General features: G+C 42.5%; 1 protein-coding gene across 1 annotated transcript; it reads left to right on the plus strand.

Moving 5' to 3' along the window:
• Window positions 1-199: 199 nt before the first annotated feature.
• On the plus strand, window positions 200-21,078 carry LOC134326315 (zinc finger protein 420-like; the record flags this gene model as incomplete). Its single annotated transcript, XM_063008465.1, has 3 exons — window positions 200-217; window positions 1,142-1,534; window positions 20,077-21,078. Coding segments are annotated over exons 1-3 (1,413 nt in total), but the record flags the coding sequence as incomplete, so codon positions are not given.
• Window positions 21,079-23,017: the final 1,939 nt, after the last annotated feature.

Here is a 23,017-nt window from a genome sequence, read left to right on the forward strand (position 1 = left end):
CCCACGATTGCTTAGTTTGGCTGGACGGCCAGGTCGAGGAAGAGTTGTGGTCGTCCCAAACTTCTTCCATTTAAGGATTATGGAGGCCACTGTGCTCTTAGGAACCTTGAGTGCTGCAGAAATTCTTTTGTAACCTTGGCCAGATCTGTGCCTTGCCACAATTCTGTCTCTGAGCTCCTTGGGCAGTTCCTTAGACCTCATGATTCTCATGTGCTCTGTGAGCTGTGTGGTCTTATATAGACAGGTGTGTGCCTTTCCTAATCAAGTCCAATCAGTTTAATTAAACACAGCTGGACTCCAATGAGGGAGTAGAACCATCTCAAGGAGGATCAGAAGGAAATGGACAGCATGTGAGTTAAATATGAGTGTCACAGCAAAGGGTCTGAATACTTATGACCATGTGATATTTCAGTTTTTCTTGTTTAATAAATTAGCTGTTATAAATTTGTTTTTTTTTTTATTTTATTATGTTATTTAATATTATCAGGTTAATATATTCAGACTGTTTAAAATAGCTTTATGCTCATAATTGTGGTGATTTATGAAGCCTTTTTTACTCCCAGCACACCAAAGATTTACACTTGTGAGCTAATTATTAGTCCTGTCATGAACTGGATTAGATTTGCTTGGTGCAGGACTGATGTTGAGAAAGTCAGATCTCTTATATCTTTATTTATATCAAGTTATTTATAGTTATTTACTTATTAATATCTGCAGTATTTATAAGTATTTTATCCTGATGTTCTTTGAATTCAGATTCTCACTTAGACGTGAAGTGAATTTAATGTTTTTATTACTAGGTGATGAGTTTAATATTATTGTGGTATTAATGTAGTAAAAGTAATTCTAATTAATCGACTTGTTTCTTTGTTTCTGTTGCTTTCCAAGGAAACAGTTTCTACAGTCTTATCAAAGCATAAACATGAAGAACTTTCATCACTGCTCAGAGTGTGGGAAGAATTTTATTACGCAGAGTCATCTCCAACGACACCAGCGCATTCATACAGGAGAGAAACCATATCACTGCTCAGAGTGTGGAAGCAGTTTTTCTCATCAGAGTACGCTCCAAAGACACCAGCACATTCACACAGGAGAGAAGCCTTATCACTGCTCAGAGTGTGGAAGCAGTTTTTCTCGTCAGAGTACGCTCCAAAGACACCAGCACATTCACACAGGAGAGAAACCGTATCAGTGTTCAGAGTGTGAAAAGAGTTTTACTCAAAGCAGTAACCTTAAATTACACCAGCGTGTTCACACAGGAGAGAAACCGTATCACTGCTCAGAGTGTGGGAAGAGTTTTTCTTACAGTAATGCTCTTAAAGTACACCAGCGTATTCACACTGGAGAGAAGCCGCATCACTGCTCAGAGTGTGGGAAGAGTTTTTCTTACAGTAATGCTCTTAAAGTACACCAGTGTGTTCACACTGGAGAGAAGCCATATTACTGCTCAGAGTGTGGAAAAAGTTTTGCTCAACAGGGTTACCTTCAAAAACATCAGCGTATTCACACAGGAGAGAAACCGTATCACTGCTCAGTGTGTGGAAACAGTTTTGCTGAACATAGTACCCTTCAAAAACACCAGCGTATTCACACAGGACAGAAACCGTATACCTGCACTGTGTGTGGAAAGAGTTTTACCCATGAAAATAATCTCAAACGGCATCAGCGTATTCACATAGAAAAACTACATCATTGTTAAGAGTGTGGGAAGTATTTTATTGCACATTATGTTCTCGACTGTTCTACTTCAATTATCAAATGTACATGATGGTGTGAATATGATCATTAATCATCAAATGTAATGTGGTGTAATGTACCAACCTCAGATCTGAATCTGTTTTTATTCATTATTCAATTTAATCTACTTTAATAAACACAGAACAACTTTTACTTTCAAGTGGAAGAATTTTACCCTGGTCTTTACAGTGTTTTTGAAGTTTTCAAAAATGAATAGCCTCTTACTTTAACACTTCTAGGTCTACACTCCAACATTCTAGTCTTTAGATGATTTCCACTTAGCAGATAATGAACCGTCCTCCACCAGAATGTACATGAGAAGGTGTGAATGGAGGGCTGTGGACTGAACAGTGTTGCATTGTTCTATCATCATGAGTCTTTGTTCTTTGTGTTTATCTATAGACCAAATTAGTGGTAGCTAAACTCCTTTGTTAAAAGAAATTCTAATATTTACATTTAATTATCCCACCATCTTCTAGTGCATAAAACCCAGTTCATATAAATCCTGGTGAAGAAAAGGTTAAATCCAGATGATTTGTTGTGGTGTTTTTGTAAGTGAAGCTCAAAATGTTGTACAGACATCGTCGCCATCTAGTGGTGCTAGAAATAAAAATAAATTAAAATAAGTGAAACGTTTATTTTGGTTTTATATTATTTGTACAAACATTTGTTTTATGCAGCTTTAAACCTGTAATAAAAGATGAAGATTTTAAATGTGTCTTTATTTGACTAAGCTTAAGTTTTTAACAGGGACAGAAATGACAGTTTGTGTAGCAGGTCTGGACACGCCTCACTATTGAAGTGGAAGGTAAACCCACACTCCTGCAAGAATGGAAATAGTAAGTAAAATGTTTTTATAAAGCTATAAAACTACTTCCACTGACCAAAGTACACAGCATTCATATGAATGAACAAAACACAGACCTCAAATAACATGATTCTGAAGGTCTGAACTTACATTGTAGAAAAGAAAAAACAAGCCAGTAGCAGCAGTGTGCACATTAAACCATTTACAGAAGGGTCAGAAGGGTCAAGTTTGGCAGACTGAAATAACGGCATGTTTCTGACTTGAATGAGAGGGGCATTAAAAAAGATCTCACAACGTTTGAAGCCCAGGTCAATAGGACCTGCTAGTTAGAGAAGGATCACTTGTTTGTTAGTTTAAGTCCAAAAGTAGGTGTGGCCCATACAGGGATCAAACCCGGGACCTTAGTGTTATTAGCACCACACTCTAACCAACTGAGCTAACCGGTCAGTTCTCCTGTATTTTCTTTAAATCTTTGTACATAATTCTACACTAACCTCCATTCAAGCAGCTGAAACGGACTTGAATAATACACATCTAAGAGGTTTTGTGGGTTCTTATATGTGTGAACTATCTAAACTATATATTTCTTAAAGTTCATGACTGAGCTTAAGCAATGGTGAATGTCAACCCAGAGAGTGGCTGTGTTACTCTCCCTCTCAATGGAGGGTTTTTTGTTTTGCATGCAAGATTTTAGGGGAAACGACTGGACGTTCAAGCCCATTTTGTCAAGGTTACAGTGACTGGAAGCATGCAAATGTATGCATATCTGAGCACGAGGGCTATGAAATGCACAGGAAAGCTATGCTTGCCTACATCAACCAGACCGCAGATCGTAGAACTATTGATGCCCAGCTCAAAAAACAGTATGAGGATGAGTGCGAGTATTGGACTCAGGTTTTGCAGAGGGTTGTTGCAGTAATTTAGTTTCTTGCAGAACGTGGACTGACATTGAGAGGGCACACTCATAGGTTTGGGCAGCTTGATAATGGAAATTACTTGGGTATTCTTGAGTTAATTAGCCAGTTCGATCCTTTTTTGAAAGCACACGTTGACAAATATGGAAATGCTGGAAAAGGAATAACCTCCTACCTCTCTGGAACAGTGTGTGAGGAATTTATACAGCTAATGGGACAAAAAGTGCTCTGTGAAATCATAAGTCGTGTGAAAATGTCAAAGTTCTTCTCAATTAGTGTCGACTCCACGCCAGATGTAACACGGGTAGACCAGCTTACATTTATACTGAGGTACGTTTCTCCAGAGGGCTGCATTGAAGAGCGTTTCTTGAAATTTTTGCCTATTATTAGCCATACTGGAGAAGAACTGTGTAATGCAGTCGTAAGTACTTTACAGGAGATGGGCATTGATATTAACAACTGCAGAGGTCAGTGTTACGATAACGCCAGCAATATGTCAAGCACATATAAAGGTCTGCAGTGACGCATAAAAGAGATTAACCCTTTGGCTGATTGGATACCATGCGCAGCTCACAGTCTTAATTTGGTGGGAGCAAATAGTGTTAACTGCTGCCAGGAGACAGAAGAGTTTTTTAGTTTTGTCCAGAACACTTTCTGACACAAGATGGTCGGCGCACTCAAATGCAACCAAAGCCCTCTGTCAAAACTATAGCAATATTCAGCAGATGCTAGGGAGTTTCGCTGATGATGAGAACCAGCATTTAACTACACGGAACGAGACCAGGGCACTACTGAAGAAAATGGGCAAACTTGAAATTGCATTCCTTTGTAACCTGTGGAATTCAATACTTTTGCGATTTCACAGGGTAAGCACTACACTTCAAGCAGCTGAACTTGATCTATGCAATGCCGTGAGCTTGGTGTGTTTTGCTAAGAGACTACGTGTCTAGCCTCCGCAGCCAGTTTGATAACTGAGATGGCAGCAAAAAGTATGTCTCCGACAGTATCAGATGTTTACAAAGCAGATACACAACGAGTGAGGAAAAGAAAAAAACAGCCGGACGAGTCATCTCAACCAGAAAGTCAGTTGTCAGGCCGCACAAGGTTTTTTCACTGCTGTATTCACTGTTTTGATTGACAGACTAGTGTCAGAGTTGGACAGAAGATGTCGTGCATACCAGAATATTCAGGGAAACTTTGGTTTTTTGAACACATTGACTTCTATTTCCCCCGGAAGAATTACGCTCGTCTGCATTATATCTGCAAAATAAATATCATGTGGACCTGGAGGAAGAGTTTGTGGAAGAAGCCACTCAGTTTAGAGAGTTTGTCTGAATGGAGGGGATTAACCTTCCTGCAACTGAACTCCTCAAACTCATAAGGCAAAGGAAACTTCATTTTGTTTTCCCTAATGTTGACATTGTGCTACGCCTATACTCCACTCCGCCAGTCACAAATGCTAGCGGGGAGCGGTCTTTTTCCAAACTTTCAATAGTTAAAAATAAACTGTGATCTGCTATGCACCAAGAAAGAGTGAGCCACTTGACTCTGATGTCTATTGAGAGTGACATTTTGAGAAATTTGGATTTCAAGGACATTAATGGAAACCTTTCATTCCAGAAAAGTAGAAGAAAAGACTTCTAAAGGTATAGGCTCAGATGTTTTCTATTTTTCATGTTAGAACGGCACTGTTCAGTCATCAGACTGTAGACCTGGATACTCTCCCTGATTTAATATTTACATCAATATTATTTTATTGAATCTGCATTTAATGTTTTGAGCTGTTGATTGTTGTCTGTGTGCTATCGCTTTGTTTTCTGTCCTTACTATGGTTTGGTTAACATGGCTATATCAGTTCAGAAGGAACTCTGTTCTCTTGCGTTGTGTACTGATTTTGTAAAAATAAAAATATATATATATATACAGTGTATCACAAAAGTGAGTACACCCCTTACATTTCTGCAGATATTTAAGTATATCTTTTCATGGGACAACACTGACAAAATGACACTTTGACACAACGAAAAGTAGTCTGTGTGCAGCTTATATAACAGTGTAAATTTATTCTTCCCTCAAAATAACTCAATATACAGCCATTAATGTCTAAACCACCGGCAACAAAAGTGAGTACACCCCTTAGTGAAAGTTCCTGAAGTGTCAATATTTTGTGTGGCCACCATTATTTCCCAGAACTGCCTTAACTCTCCTGGGCATGGAGTTTACCAGAGCTTCACAGGTTGCCACTGGAATGCTTTTCCACTCCTCTATGACGACATCACGGAGCTGGCGGATATTCGAGACTTTGCGCTCCTCCACCTTCCGCTTGAGGATGCCCCAAAGATGTTCTATTGGGTTTAGGTCTGGAGACATGCTTGGCCAGTCCATCACCTTTACCCTCAGCCTCTTCAATAAAGCAGTGGTCGTCTTAGAGGTGTGTTTGGGGTCATTATCATGCTGGAACACTGCCCTGCGACCCAGTTTCCGGAGGGAGGGGATCATGCTCTGCTTCAGTATTTCACAGTACATATTGGAGTTCATGTGTCCCTCAATGAAATGTAACTCCCCAACACCTGCTGCACTCATGCAGCCCCAGACCATGGCATTCCCACCACCATGCTTGACTGTAGGCATGACACACTTATCTTTGTACTCCTCACCTGATTGCCGCCACACATGCTTGAGACCATCTGAACCAAACAAATTAATCTTGGTCTCATCAGACCATAGGACATGGTTCCAGTAATCCATGTCCTTTGTTGACATGTCTTCAGCAAACTGTTTGCGGGCTTTCTTGTGTAGAGACTTCAGAAGAGGCTTCCTTCTGGGGTGACAGCCATGCAGACCAATTTGATGTAGTGTGCGGCGTATGGTCTGAGCACTGACAGGCTGACCCCCCACCTTTTCAATCTCTGCAGCAATGCTGACAGCACTCCTGTGCCTATCTTTCAAAGACAGCAGTTGGATGTGACGCTGAGCACGTGCACTCAGCTTCTTTGGACGACCAACGCGAGGTCTGTTCTGAGTGGACCCTGCTCTTTTAAAACGCTGGATGATCTTGGCCACTGTGCTGCAGCTCAGTTTCAGGGTGTTGGCAATCTTCTTGTAGCCTTGGCCATCTTCATGTAGCGCAACAATTCGTCTTTTAAGATCCTCAGAGAGTTCTTTGCCCTGAGGTGCCATGTTGGAACTTTCAGTGACCAGTATGAGAGAGTGTGAGAGCTGTACTACTAAATTGAACACACCTGCTCCCTATGCACACCTGAGACCTAGTAACACTAACGAGTCACATGACATTTTGGAGGAAAAATGACAAGCAGTGCTCAATTTGGACATTTAGGGGTGTAGTCTCTTAGGGGTGTACTCACTTTTGTTGCCGGTGGTTTAGACATTAATGGCTGTATATTGAGTTATTTTGAGGGAAGAATAAATTTACACTGTTATATAAGCTGCACACAGACTACTTTTCATTGTGTCAAAGTGTCGTTTTGTCAGTGTTGTCCCATGAAAAGATATACTTAAATATCTGCAGAAATGTGAGGGGTGTACTCACTTTTGTGATACACTGTATATGTGGGGGCCCACAACCAGCCATAGCCCCTGGGCCCACAGGCAGGTTAAATCGCCTCTGTTTAACACACACACAGTTTAGTAAGCTAAAATAATTTGTGGTTTAAATTGATTGTAGTAATTAACCCCAAACATGATTGTTACTTAAAACATGGCCTATATATAAATACATATTACTGGTAGCAGTATTTTTACAGCCACATTAATGATTGGAAACCCTATCTGTACAAAAAAAGTCTTTGCAAAATGATGTTAAAGAATGATTTTACTACATATCAATGAATGTTGCAACTGCCCTGTTATGGGTCTATTCAAGTATTATTTTTTACACATATTATCATATGTATATACTGTATGTTACAGCTGTGTGTGGGTGGGTAGCTGACAGATGTGGATTTTATTTTATTAAAATGTTGTCTTTTATTATTTGAACAGCAGACAGAATATCCCTCCACATACAAGTAGTGACCATTATCTAAATGTCAAATACAACAATGTAACATTTAATACATGTTCTGCAACCTACTGTTCTCCATCTTATGGAGATGCTTTCATTAAGATCTTATGTGATGCTACCCACATTACAAATATTGAAGCCAAATGGCCAGGCTCTGTGCATGATCACTGAAAATAAAACAATACAACTAGTTCATTTCTTGTCCTTATTCTTTAGTAAGAACATTCATATTTATACACCCTTAGCACCGACACCCATCTTAAATTCAAGCAACTGAATTTCTAGCCTTGTTTTATATGCTCCACCTGAGGATCACACTTTGCAGTTTGTTTCTCCAGATGGACCTTGTATAGTCCATCTTATTTACACCCAACTTGAAAGAAAGAGACAAAAATAGCATGTTATGATGATTTACATTTACCAGACGCTTTTATCCAAAGCGACTTACACAATGAGCAACTGAGGGTTAAGGCCTTGCTTAGGGACCCAACAGTGGCAACTTGGTGGTGGTGGGGCTTGAACCGGCAACCTTGTGTTTACTAGTCCAGTACCTTAACCACTAAGCTATCACTGGCCCTGATCAAACATAGCTTAAAACAAGCTTCTAAATATTTCAGATGAGTTTTGGAGGTGAATGGTCCCTCATATGATTCGGAACTGCCCATCACGATCTGTTAGAGGACAGTCACACACATTACCATGGTAGATAAAATAAAATGCCATGCTCTATGTTCAACATGTACTGTTCCTCTGTAGGCCTCCCAGTATCATCCCACTCTGAGGCAGAGGAGATGGTTTCTTTATCGTCCTTCAACAGTATTTTAAAAAAAAAAAGAACATTATTTATATTTATTAGGGTCTATAGGGACATTTAGATCACTAACAATTGCAGGAGGTTCAAAACCACCAATCACTGCAGAGATGCCAATAAAAAGTGTTCAGACTGTACCAATGCAGTTCTTAATATTCCACAGTTTATGCACTACAAACTAATGATTTACATGTAATGAAAATAATTACATGTAATGAACATGAATAGACAGTTTTTGTATTTCATTTTTATCTGCTGCTATGAGCATCTAATTCCACTTGGATTACACCTAGATTAAGTAAACGAAAGAAAAAAAAAACGTTTAAAATGTCTTTTTTTTATAGACGCTGCTGTATTACACGCAAACATTAAAATGAACAGTTCTATTGGTGTAAAATATGACGGACTACTTTTTCTTTCATTCACATCCATGGTGAATCCATTTATCGCCACTCCATTGAGAATGCCTGTTTATAGGTAACCGTGAACGCGCTTCTGCTGGGTTCAACCTACTCAGAGTTGAGTAATCTAACACTGAACGGCTTTTGTGGAACCGAAAACTCTGGCTAGGACACGACGAGATAAGTCAGCTCAGAGTTCAGGTTTAAGTTTTCTTCACCAGCAGCACTGTGATTAACAGAGTGACAGTGGGACCTAGTAGCGGTATTGGTTGCTCTTATTACATTTAACATTTGAATTATTACCCACCCAGTCCTTTACATCTATCTTCTATTGTCACTCCAGCTCAAGTCTACATACAAATACATTGAGTTTACAACCGTGGACACATTTGCTGACATCGGATTCAAAACCAAACTCTCATCACACAGAGGATGTAATTGACAGTTTTACAAATACATTTATTCATCAATAAAGAAACACTTGTCTCCCGACCTCTCAATTGGTCTTGGTCAGACCAATATAAGAAAACACCTGAACTACCACAGTAGTATTTATTTATTTTTAAATGTAATTTTAAAACATGTCAGTGCAGTCTGTATTAGGATTTAGATGAACTGAGTTTTATGCACTAGAAGATGGTGGGATAATTAAACGTAAATATGAGTATTTCTTTTAATAAAGGAGTTTAGCTACCACTAATTTGGTCTATAGATAAACACAAAGAACAAAGACTCATGATGATAGAACAATGCAACACTGTTCAGTCCACAGCCCTCCATTCACACCTTCTCATGTACATTCTGGTGGAGGACGGTTCATTATTTGCTAAGTGGAAATCATCTAAAGACTAGAATTTTGGAGTGTAGACCTAGAAGTGTTAAAGTAAGAGGCTATTCATTTATAAAAACTTAGCATTCATAATATGAAGAATTTATGCAAACACCATAAAGACCAGGGTAAAATTCTTCCACTTGAAAGTAAAAGTTGTTCTGTTTGAGATTATTTTCTTGAGTAAAAATCTTTCCACACACTGAACAGTAATACGGTTTCTCTCCTGTGTGAATACGCTGGTGATTTTGGAGGTTCACCTGTTGAGCAAAACTCTTTCCACACTCTGAGCAGTGATACGGTTTCTCTCCTGTGTGAATACGCTGGTGTACTTTAAGGGCACTACTTTGAGTAAAACTCTTTCCACACTCAGGGCAGTGATATGGCTTCTCTCCTGTGTGAATACGCTGGTGTTTTTGAAGGTTACCCTGTTGAGTAAAACTCTTCCCACACTGAGCAGTGATATGGCTTCTCTCCTGTGTGAATGCGCTGGTGTTGTTTGAGATTACTCTGTGTAGTAAAACTCTTCCCACACTCTGAGCAGTGATGAAAGTTCTTCATGTTTATGCTTTGAAAAGACTGTAGAAACTGTTTCCTTGGAAAGCAACAGAAACAAAGAAACAAGTCGATTAATTAGAATTACTTTTACTACATTAATACCACAATAATATTAAACTCATCACCTAGTAATAAAAACATTAAATTCACTTCACGTCTAAGTGAGAATCTGAATTTAAAGAACATCAGGATAAAATACTTATAAATACTGCAGATATTAATAATTAAATAACTATAAATAACTTGATATAAATAAAGATATAAGAGATCTGACTTTCTCAACATCAGTCCTGCACCAAGCAAATCTAATCCAGTTCATGACAGGACTAATAATTAGCTCACAAGTGTAAATCTTTGGTGTGCTGGGAGTAAAAAAGGCTTCATAAATTACCACAATTATGAGCATAAAGCTATTTTAAACAGTCTGAATATATTAACCTGATAATATTAAATAACATAATAAAATATAAAGAACAACAAATGCAACATAAATGTAAAAGAAACAAACAAGAAAACCCTTTACCTTCCTGTTAGAATCCTGGCAGCTACTTTAACAAAGCTGGTGTCTCCAGCAGGTCGTTTCTAATGAAGAACGTGCAGAAGATCCTTCTTACCAAGTGACTCAGCTACAGGTCTAGAGTTTAGTCCTTAAATAGAGCTGAGGACAAAGACCCAAGACCAGTTCAAAACTCTGCATTGGTCAATCATCAGCCAACCATTCACACCTTCTTGTGTGAAGTACTAGCTCATTATCTATGGAACGTGTGCAAATGAAGTAGATGGAGCCACAAAGCATGATGGGTGAAGTCAAACTACACCTATTTATCTCAGCAGAGAAGTTATTTACATTTAATCCTAAACACAAACAAGGAATTGAAAGGCTATTCTGTAAAGTGAAATGACATGAACTTAGATAAAGCTTTTATGATAAGAATCTAAGTCATGTAAAATGCTGTATGTATATTTGTGTGAATTAGTTTCTACTGTATATGAGGAACAATAAGAAAACTATAAGAGGAAACACCCACCTATAGATTTATCTGTATTTATGGTGTAGAAATATGTGAACTGTTGGATTTACTGAAGCACTTTCTACATTCTGAGCAGTGATACGAGCTCACTGAGGAAACATATAGATTAATAAAGGGAAGGAAACAAAACCTGAAAATAAGAGCTTTACCTTCCGTTTGAATCCTGTTCAAACTGCCGAGAATGAGAGCAGTTCATAACTACAGGAACACAGACTGTACTTGTACTCGGTCTGTTTACCTCCAGCAGCAACTGGAACCAACGCCAAACAATTTAACTCTACACAGGGATGCCAAGTCTAGCACAAATATTCACCTCTAAGTCTGTCTAAACCCGTCCTTCACATGCTAAAACTAGCAGACCTTGTTCATAGCTATGTGAGCGCAAATCCTCATTAAAAACATTTTGTACAGTTTGCAATGAAAGCTTTTAGACAGCCATGACACATTTTGAAAGAAGCCCAATTTGGCGGGAAAATCACGAGAGTTGCCAGGTTCAGCCTAATGTCTGGTCTAAAATCAACCCTGAAGCTGAAACTAGCCCAGAATCCAGGGTGTCACAGATATTGGTGAAATGGCAAATGATCGATCAGTACTACTAGTGAATCTTTTATTAATAATAATAATATACTTTCATTTTACATTCCGATTGATACTTTTTTGTGATGTATTTCTTTACATTGGTATTACAGCTAGTAATATTTTATTAACTATCATTAAACTATTAGTCATTTTATAATCGTCATTTTACATCCGGCCCGCGAGACATTTTGACGGGAGCGCTATATCTTTAAATTACCGTAAGTTTTGATTTACGTGTGTGCGAGTGTTTCCAGCTTCACCGTAATGTGAACAGAAGGAGTTTTTAACAAGACATGAACCTCTGAAGTATTTATTAACTGAAGTCAGGTGTAATGCTGGTTAAGGATCAGAATTTAGGCTCTAAATTGCTGTTACGATACTAAACAGAAATATAAGAACATGAACAATGCAGAGCATCACAATTGAAGCTTCTCTAACTAAACTGCAAAAGCAACAAGGATTGTTTGTTTAAATAGTGAAATAATGTTGATGTTTCTCTGCCTACTTCTAATTTTCTGATTGTAACATCTAAACATTAACAGCTTATAAGAACTGTACAATTTACTGCTTTTAATATAGAGCGAGCAGTCGTAGCCTAGTAGTTAAGGTACTGGACTAGTAATTAGAAGGTCGCTGGTTCAAGCCAGGTTGCTGCTGTTGGACCCTTGAGCAAGACCCATAACCCTCAATTGCTCAGACTGTATACTGTAACTGTATTGTAAATCGCTTTGGATAAAGATATCTGCTAAATGCTGAAAATGTAAATAAAGAGATAAAATGAATATTGAGCAGAATTAAGTTCACCTTATTGGTCCGGCCTTCCACAACAGTCCCAGTTTCTTATGTGGCCCCTTGGAAAATTTAATTGCCCACCCCTGATTTAAACCCTATTTTTTTGGTACCCTTAAACTTTATAATAAAGGCCTTTTATATTGTCACATTTCTAGAATGTATTTGTAACCTATATGTTGTGTACTATTATTATAAAGTGGAATTGTTCTGTGGAAACAAGTAGATTCCTTTTAATAACAATAACAATTCATGTAATCAAGATTATTTAATTTAATAACAATCTAAATTAGCTTAGATTATGTTTTAGTTTACTTTAAATTTAAAGTAAAATCATAATGTCCAGTTATTACTGTTAGGGGGTCTGCGGCGTCTGATGAACTTACCACCTGTTCTCAGCGTCGCAGACATTACAGAACAAAGAACAGCGTGGCTTCAAATAGGAAGCCCGCTGATTAGTGCGTACGATCGGCACCTGCGCGCTCACTATTTAAGTGGGCGTTGTCAGCTTGCCGGCGTCGCACCTTTTGTTTTGGCTACCGGCATTCGGCTGCATCGCTTCAGCCTTTTCTTTAGTAGGGACTGGTTGGTACCTCCAGGCGCCATTAGGTGGTTGGAGGCGTAGGGTCAGGAGGCCCGAGGTAATTAGGTTTAGATTTTGTAAATATTCGCTGGTGCGATTTTCGTGCAGCCCTCGCGCTGCAGTTTATTTGCGCTGCATTTTTCGTCAGCAGCCGGTTAGCTGCTGGCTAATGCTAGCGCCGCTGCTCGCGCACTGCCGTGCTTTACAGCGGTTTCGGATCCCCGGCTTTTCACAGCGCGTTTGCTCTCCTGGTACAGAGCCGCGCCTCAACCGGGTTCGCGTCCTAGGTCCGCAAATTATTGTTGCGGCTCATTTTGGTAAACGGCCCCTTCCCAGCTTATAGCTGGTGACAGTGCCGTTCGGGATTTCCCGGAAGTCTGTTTTTCTCTGCCTTTAGTCCTGCTGTGGCGAGGTATTTCGGTCCGCAACCGGCGAGTCAGCGACCGCGGTTCGAGGCTCGTGTTTAGTTTAGTTTGCTTTTGTTTTCTCTGTTCTTTTTCCTTTTCAGCCAAGACGTCTTCGGCAGCGTTCGGGATTTCCCGAATTGTTTTTTGTTGACTTCTTTACGCCCTTTTGTTGTTTATTATTATTTCCTTTAATAAAGATCTTTCTGTTAACTCCGCATTTTGGGTCCTCCCTCTCTGCTCATTATAACAGAAAGGTGCGACCATAATGGACCCAGCGGAAACCCAACCCCTGACAGACGTCCTCCGTCACCAGGGGGTCGCACTGGGGAGGCATGAATTGGCTTTGTCAGAGCTGACACAGCGGGTGGTCGACATCGCCCAGCTGTTGTCGAACCTGGCGGCCAGTTCGCGTCCTCCCAACCCCCCTCCCGTTCCATTACCTCCTCCAGCTCCCCCTGTAGGGGTTGAAACCTCCATTCCGCCCCCCGAGCGTTTTTCAGGGGAGGCGAAGAAATGTCGAGGCTTCCTCCTACAATGCTCCCTCACGTTCGAGCTACAGCCGTCCCGCTTCCCCTCCGAGCGCTCCAAGGTAGCATTTATTATATCTCTGCTTACCGGTAAAGCCTTGGAGTGGGCTACCGCCTTATGGGAACAGAACGCCCCTGAATGCGTTTCTGAGGCTGCCTTTAGGGAAGCCCTGAAGGACACCTTTTTTCACCCCACCGGAGGTAGAGAGGCGGGTCCGCGATTGCTCGAACTATCCCAGGGCGGGCGCTCAGTTGCCGAATACGTTATCGAGTTTCGCACTCTGGCGGCTGAGTGCGGTTGGGATGAGGGGGCATTAGTCGCTATTTTCCACCGCGGTCTGGGAGAAAGAATTAAAGACGAGCTGGCTACTCGAGAACTTCCCCCTTCTCTCAAAGCCTTCTATCTCCTGGCGACCTCAATTGACACACGACTCCGACAACGTGCCCGGGAGCGAGGGTCCCACCAACCCTTATTTCGGCCGCAAGGTCCGCCTCGGGCCGCTTCGGGAGATCAGGACCCGGAACCCATGCAACTTGGGTCTACCCGGGGGGCCGCCCAGCGTCCATCCGACCCCACCTCGAGAGCGCGCCCTCGGTTAAACGAGTAAGCCGCTCTCGTGGCAGGGAGTCGAGGGCGAGCCACTCCACCATCCCTGGGCAAGGCCTTTTTCTCAGCGCATCGTTGCGCTGGGAATCTGGGTCCACCGATCTCAAAGTCTGTGTCGATTCAGGCGCGGTGGAAAATTTCATTGACCACAACCTGGTACATGGGTTGGGGGTTGAGCTCCAGCCATTACGAGTCCCCATTGCTGTTCACGCCGTGGATGACCGGGCGGTGGCCGGGAGTCCAATCACGCATCAAACGTGTCCTCTCACGATGCGTTTGGGGAGTCATGAGGAACGGGTCACCTTTTTAGTGACCCAGGTTCCTCAACTCCTAGTGGTATTGGGGCACTCATGGCTGAAGAAGCACAACCCCCAAATCGATTGGCAAACCGGGTCAATCTTCGCTTGGGGAACGCGGTGCCAAGATGCTTGCCTGTTGCCAGCGAGCATGTCATCGGCCCCATTATCGTCCGTCGAGACGACCCCTGATTTGACTCGGGTGCCCCCCGTGTACCATGACCTACAGGAGGTATTCAGTAAGTCCCGGGCGCGGGACTTGCCCCCACACAGACCTTTTGATTGTGCCATTAACCTACTCCTGGGCACCTCTCCTCCTAGGGGGCGCCTCTTCTCCCTGTCGGGACCGGAGAGGATCGCCATGGAGGAGTATGTCAAGGAGGCACTCGATCAGGGGTTCATCCAACCTTCGTCCTCCCCAGCTGGGGCGGGATTCTTCTTTGTGGGAAAGAAGGATGGGACCCTGCGCCCCTGCATCGATTATCGAGGTCTGAACGCAATAACGGTTAAGGATCGTTATCCGCTGCCGCTGATGGCCACAGCTTTTGAAGCTCTTCAGCGGGCTTCCATTTTTACGAAGCTGGATCTACGCAGCGCTTATAACTTGATCCGTATCCGGCGAGGGGATGAATGGAAGACTGCGTTCATTACGCCCACGGGGCACTATGAATATCTGGTGATGCCCTTTGGGTTAATGAATGCCCCCGCGGTCTTCCAACGCTTTATCAATGAGGCCTTGCGGGAGGCCCTTGACAGATACGTCTACGTTTACCTAGACGACATCTTAATTTTTAGCCGATCCATCGAGGAACATGTCAGGCACGTCCGTCGGGTTCTCCAGCTTTTGCTCGACCATCACTTGTTCGTCAAGCTGGAGAAGTCCGTGTTCCACGCCCCATCAGTCTCCTTTTTGGGGTTCATAATTTCTCAGGGTGCTCTGCAGATGGACCCGGCTAAAATAAAAGCAGTGGAGGACTGGCCAACTCCTAGTTCCGTACGCCAAGTGCAAAGATTTCTGGGCTTTGCAAACTTTTTCAGGCGGTTCATTCGGAACTTCAGTACAGTCGCCGCCCCTCTGACCGCCCTGACGGGGAAAGGTACGTTCAAGTGGACGGTACAGGCTCAACAAGCCCTTGACAGACTTAAAACTCTCTTAACGACTGCTCCAGTGTTGCAGTTGCCCGACCCCGAGGAACCCTTCATAGTTGAAGTGGATGCCTCGGATGTCGGAGTAGGGGCGATATTGTCCCAGAGAGTGGGCCCGGAAAAGAAGCTCCACCCTTGTGCCTTCTTTTCACACCGTCTAACTCCCGCCGAGCGTAATTACCCGGTCGGAGACAAGGAGCTTTTGGCCATCAAGTTAGCACTTGATGAATGGCGACACTGGCTCGAGGGGGCTAAACATCCCTTCCTTGTCTGGACTGACCATAAGAACCTGTCGTTCATCCAGCAAGCGAAGCGGATGAACTCTCGCCAGGCCCGCTGGTCCCTCTTCTTTGGTCGGTTCCACTTCACCCTGTCCTACAGGCCAGGGTCGAAAAACATCAAGCCTGATGCTCTGTCCAGGCAGTGGGACTCGACCAGACCGGTAGCGGAGCCTGGTCCTATTATTCCCCCGAGTCAGATTGCGGCCCCAGTAACGTGGGGCATATTCAAGACTGTTCGGGACGCTCGAGCAGTTGAGCCTGACCCAGGTGGAGGGCCACCTGACCGACTGTTTGTACCATCAACAGTGCGCCGTCAGGTGTTTGAATGGGCTCACGCGTCCCCATTTGCAGCACACCCAGGAGTCTCTAAGACCCTGGTGCTATTGCGCAGAAAATTTTGGTGGCCGGGGATGGAGGGGCAGGTCAAGGACCTAGTCCGAACCTGCGCTGTCTGTGCTACTAACAAGAGCACAAGAGAGCGTCCTCGCGGACTCCTCCATCCATTGCCAGTACCTTCGAGACCGTGGTCCCATCTGGCACTGGACTTTGTCACAGGGTTGCCAAAATCCAGGGGATTTACGGTGGTACTGGTGATCGTAGACCGGTTCACTAAATCTTGCCTCTTCATCCCGATGCCCAAGCTCCCGTCCGCCATGGCCACAGCACAGGCTGTTCTGCAACATGTGGTGAGAGCACATGGGGTTCCGTCCGACATTGTGTCGGATCGGGGCCCGCAGTTCATCAGCCAGTGCTGGCGAGCCTTTTGTCAACTTCTGGGCGCGACGGCCAGCTTATCCTCAGGATATCACCCCGAGTCCAACGGGCAATCGGAGCGGGTTATCCAAGACCTAGGCAAGATGCTTCGGTGCCTAACTGCAGGGAATCCAGCCACCTGGGCAGATAAATTATTGTGGGCTGAATTTGCTCACAATACCCTGCATCACGCCGCATTGGGTATGTCACCGTTTGAGGCACAGTACGGCTATCCCCCTCCACTGTTTCCTGATCAGGAACAAGAGGTTGCGGTGCCGTCTGTGCAGCAACATATCCGTCGCTGCCGCGTTGCCTGGCGGAAGGCAAGACAGGCCCTTTTGGCCTCTCAGCGCACCATGAAGCGCAATGCCGACCGCAGGCGACAACCGGCTCTGACGTTCCGGCCGGGCCAACGTGTCCTCCTATCGACGAGGGATCTCCCCGTCAAGGGTACCACTCACAAGCTGGCACCGAGGTACATTGGTCCATTTAAGGTAGTTAGACGGATTAACCCGGTGACATATAGGTTGGAGCTGCCTCCCAGGATGAAGGCGCATCCGACCTTTCATGTCTCCCAACTTCGCCCGTTCGCGAGCGGGGGAGCTTTACCCCCCCCACAACCTCCCGCCCCTCGTATCATCCAGGGTGCCCCTGCATTTACGGTTCGCCGCCTCCTGGATAGCAGGAGAGTGCAGGGTAGCACCCAATACCTGGTGGATTGGGAAGGCTACGGCCCCGAGGAACGTTCGTGGGTACCGGCTCGGCAGATCCTGGACCCCGAACTGATCCGAGAGTTCCGACGGAACCGGTCTGCGGGTCTTGGGACCTCGGGAGCTGTCCCTAGAAGGGGGGGTCCTGTTAGGGGGTCTGCGGCGTCTGATGAACTTACCACCTGTTCTCAGCGTCGCAGACATTACAGAACAAAGAACAGCGTGGCTTCAAATAGGAAGCCCGCTGATTAGTGCGTACGATCGGCACCTGCGCGCTCACTATTTAAGTGGGCGTTGTCAGCTTGCCGGCGTCGCACCTTTTGTTTTGGCTACCGGCATTCGGCTGCATCGCTTCAGCCTTTTCTTTAGTAGGGACTGGTTGGTACCTCCAGGCGCCATTAGGTGGTTGGAGGCGTAGGGTCAGGAGGCCCGAGGTAATTAGGTTTAGATTTTGTAAATATTCGCTGGTGCGATTTTCGTGCAGCCCTCGCGCTGCAGTTTATTTGCGCTGCATTTTTCGTCAGCAGCCGGTTAGCTGCTGGCTAATGCTAGCGCCGCTGCTCGCGCACTGCCGTGCTTTACAGCGGTTTCGGATCCCCGGCTTTTCACAGCGCGTTTGCTCTCCTGGTACAGAGCCGCGCCTCAACCGGGTTCGCGTCCTAGGTCCGCAAATTATTGTTGCGGCTCATTTTGGTAAACGGCCCCTTCCCAGCTTATAGCTGGTGACAGTGCCGTTCGGGATTTCCCGGAAGTCTGTTTTTCTCTGCCTTTAGTCCTGCTGTGGCGAGGTATTTCGGTCCGCAACCGGCGAGTCAGCGACCGCGGTTCGAGGCTCGTGTTTAGTGTTTGCTTTTGTTTTCTCTGTTCTTTTTCCTTTTCAGCCAAGACGTCTTCGGCAGCGTTCGGGATTTCCCGAATTGTTTTTTGTTGACTTCTTTACGCCCTTTTGTTGTTTATTATTATTTCCTTTAATAAAGATCTTTCTGTTAACTCCGCATTTTGGGTCCTCCCTCTCTGCTCATTATAACAATTACCAAACCTTTTATTTTAAAGCCTGAAATTCTATCCTAAATAGTTCCGCCAGGCGCTTTTACCGTAATGTTTAGTATACGCACATCTTCACAAACAATGTGGGGGCTGATTTGACTGAGCATTTTGAAGTGGAGGCTTGACCGCAGTAGTAAATCACACAGTTCACAGACACACAAGTGCACAGTAAATATTTCTACACCATAAATACAGATAAATCTATAGGTGGGTGTTTAATCTTATAGTTTTCTTATTGTTCCTCATATACAGTAGAAACTAATTCACACAAATATACATACAGCATTTTACATGACTTAGATTCTTATCATAAAAGCTTTATCTAAGTTCATGTCATTTCACTTTACAGAATAGCCTTTCAATTCCTTGTTTGTGTTTAGGATTAAATGTAAATAACTTCTCTGCTGAGATAAATAGGTGTAGTTTGACTTCACCCATCATGCTTTGTGGCTCCATCTACTTCATTTGCACACGTTCCATAGATAATGAGCTAGTACTTCACACAAGAAGGTGTGAATGGTTGGCTGATGATTGACCAATGCAGAGTTTTGAACTGGTCTTGGGTCTTTGTCCTCAGCTCTATTTAAGGACTAAACTCTAGACCTGTAGCTGAGTCACTTGGTAAGAAGGATCTTCTGCACGTTCTTCATTAGAAACGACCTGCTGGAGACACCAGCTTTGTTAAAGTGGCTGCCAGGATTCTAACAGGAAGGTAAAGGGTTTTCTTGTTTGTTTCTTTTACATTTATGTTGCATTTGTTGTTCTTTATATTTTATTATGTTATTTAATATTATCAGGTTAATATATTCAGACAGTTTAAAGTAGCTTTATGCTCATAATTGTGGTGATTTATGAAGCCTTTTTTACTCCCAGCACACCAAAGATTTACACTTGTGAGCTAATTATTAGTCCTGTCATGAACTGGATTAGATTTGCTTGGTGCAGGACTGATGTTGAGAAAGTCAGATCTCTTATATCTTTATTTATATCAAGTTATTTATAGTTATTTAATTATTAATATCTGCAGTATTTATAAGTATTTTATCCTGATGTTCTTTGAATTCAGATTCTCACTTAGACGTGAAGTGAATTTAATGTTTTTATTACTAGGTGATTAGTTTAATATTATTGTGGTATTAATGTAGTAAAAGTAATTCTAATTAATCCACTTGTTTCTTTGTTTCTGTTGCTTTCCAAGGAAACAGTTTCTACAGTCTTATTAAAGCATAAACATGAAGAACTTTCATCACTGCTCAGAGTGTGGGAAGAGCTTTACTGCGCCGAGTCATCTCCAACGACACCAGCGCATTCACACAGGAGAGAAGCCATATCACTGCTCAGAGTGTGGGAAGAGTTTTACTACACAGAGTCATCTCCAACAACACCGGCGTATTCACACAGGAGAGAAGCCATATCACTGCTCAGAGTGTGGGAAGAGTTTTACAATGCAGAGTCATCTCAAACAACACCAGTGCATTCATACAGGAGATAAGCCATATCACTGCTCAGAGTGTGGAAACAGTTTTTCTCATCAGAGTACGCTCCGAAGACACCAGCACATTCACACAGGAGAGAAGCCATATCAGTGTTCAGAGTGTGAAAAGAGTTTTACTCAAAGTAGTGACCTTAAAGTACACCAGCGTGTTCACACAGGAGAGAAGCCGTATCACTGCTCAGAGTGTGGAAAAGGTTTTACTCGACAGAGTAAACTCCAACAACACCAGCGTATTCACACAGGAGAGAAACCGTATCACTGCTTGGAGTGTGGGAAGAGTTTTGCTAACAGTAATGCTCTTAAAGTACACCAGCGTATTCACACAGGAGAGAAACCATATTACTGTTTAGAGTGTGGGAAGAGTTTTACTGAAAGTAAATCCCTTAAAATACACCGACGTAATCACACTGGAGAGAAGCCGTATCACTGCTCAGAGTGTGGGAAGAGTTTTGCTCAACAGAGTAAACTCCAACAACACCAGCGTATTCACACAGGAGTGAAACCGTATAACTGCACTGAGTGTGGAAAAAGTTTTGCTTACAGTAATGCTCTTAAAGTACACCAGCGTATTCACACAGGAGAGAAACCATATTACTGCTCAGAGTGTGGAAAGAGTTTTATTCAAAGTAGTGACCTTAAAGTACACCAGCGTGTTCACACTGGAGAAAAGCCGTATCACTGCTTAGAGTGTGGAAAGAGTTTTGCTCATGAAAAGAATCTCAAACGGCATCAGCGTATTCACATAGAAAAACTACATCACTGTTAAGAGTGTGGGAAGTATTTTATGTTCTCCAACAACACCAGCGCATTCACACAGGAGAGAGGTCGTATCACTGTTCACTGTCTGAAAAGAACTTTAGTGAAAGGAATATTCTTTAAGTACACCACACCAGCACATTCACATAAAAGGATGACTCATACTGCTGCTTATAGTGCAGATGAAGTTTTACTGGAAGCAGCATTTAAAATAGACACCAGTACGGTCACACAGAAGTTATGATTTTGTTTCTTTTTCTTCTAATATCCACTAGAACTGTTCTACTTCAATTATCAAATGTACATGATGGTATGAATATGATCATTAATCATCAAATGTAATGTGGTGTAATGTACCAACCTCAGATCTGAATCTGTTTTTATTCTTTATTGAAGTTTAATCTACTTTAATAAACACAGAACAACTTTTACTTTCAAGTGGAATAATTTTACCCTGGTTTTTATGGTGTTTGCAAAGTTTTCATAAATGAATAGCCTCTTACTTTAACACTTCTAGGTCTACACTCCAAAATTCTAGTCTTTAGATGATTTCCACTTAGCAAATAATGAACCGTCCTCAACCAGAATGTACATGAGAAGGTGTGAATGGAGGGCTGTGGACTGAACAGTGTTGCATTGTTCTATCATCATGAGTCTTTGTTCTTTGTGTTTATCTATAGACCAAATTAGTGGTAGCTAAACTCCTTTGTTAAAAGAAATACTCATATTTACATTTAATTATCCCACCATCTTCTAGTGCATAAAACCCAGTTCATATAAATCCTAATACAGACTGCACTGACATGTTTTAAAATGACATTTAAAAATAAATAAATACTATTGTGGTAGTTCAGGTGTTTCCTTATCATGGAGGTGACCAATTGACCAAGACCAATTGAGGGGTCAGGAGACAAGTGTTTCTTTATTGATGAATAAATATATTTGTTAAACTGTAAATTCCATCCGAGTCCTCTGTGTGATGAGAGTTTGGTTTTGAATCTGATGTCAGCAAATGTGTCCACGGTTGTTAAATGGGACTAAACTCACGGTCCATGTATTTGTATGTAGGCTTGAGCTGGAGTGACAATAGAAAGTGGATGTAAAGGACTGGGTGGGTAATAATTCTAAATAGTTCTTCATGTAACCTGAAATTCTGTTCATAAATCATAACAGAATAAAAAGACTAAATCATTAATAAAGAAGTTCGGAGAGGAGAAGAAAACATAAGAGGAAAGAACAGAAAAGAGTAGAAGTGAAATTCAGAGCTTTTAGTATTTAAAGTGTTACTATTAAATGTAATAAGAGCAACCAATACCGCTACTAGGCCCCACTATCACTCTGTTAATCACAGTGCTGCGGGCGAAGAAAAGGTTGAATACAGATGATACAAATGAACGTCCGATCTCGGAAGCTAAGCAGGGTTGGGCCTGGTTAGTTCTTGGATGGGAGACCGCCTGGGAATACCAGGTGCTGGAAGCTTTTATCCACACACACCCACCTTTACTCCAAACCTCCTGTTACACACTGACCCAGCGGCTTTTTCTTCATCAAAGCTACACAATGAGACAAAGATCAGCTCATACTTTCATTCTTACTACAGTGAAACACATTCTACTGACTTTTAAAGTGAAGTTCAAAATGTTGTACAGACATCGTCATCATCTAGTGGTGCTAGAAATAAAAATAAATTAAAATAAGTGAAATGTTTATTTTGTACGTTGGTTTTATATTATTTGTACATTTGTTTTATGCAACTTTAAACCTGTAATAAAAAGGGCTGGACACGCCTCACTATTGAAGTGGAAGGTAAACCCACACTCCTGCAAGAATGGAAATAGTAAGTAAAATGTTTTTATAAAGCTATAAAACTACTTCCACTGACCAAAGTACACAGCATTCATATGAATGAACAAAACACAGACCTCAAA

Source organism: Trichomycterus rosablanca, chromosome 14 (assembly GCF_030014385.1).
Source record: "Trichomycterus rosablanca isolate fTriRos1 chromosome 14, fTriRos1.hap1, whole genome shotgun sequence".
In the NCBI taxonomy this organism is placed as follows: Eukaryota; Metazoa; Chordata; class Actinopteri; order Siluriformes; family Trichomycteridae; genus Trichomycterus; species Trichomycterus rosablanca.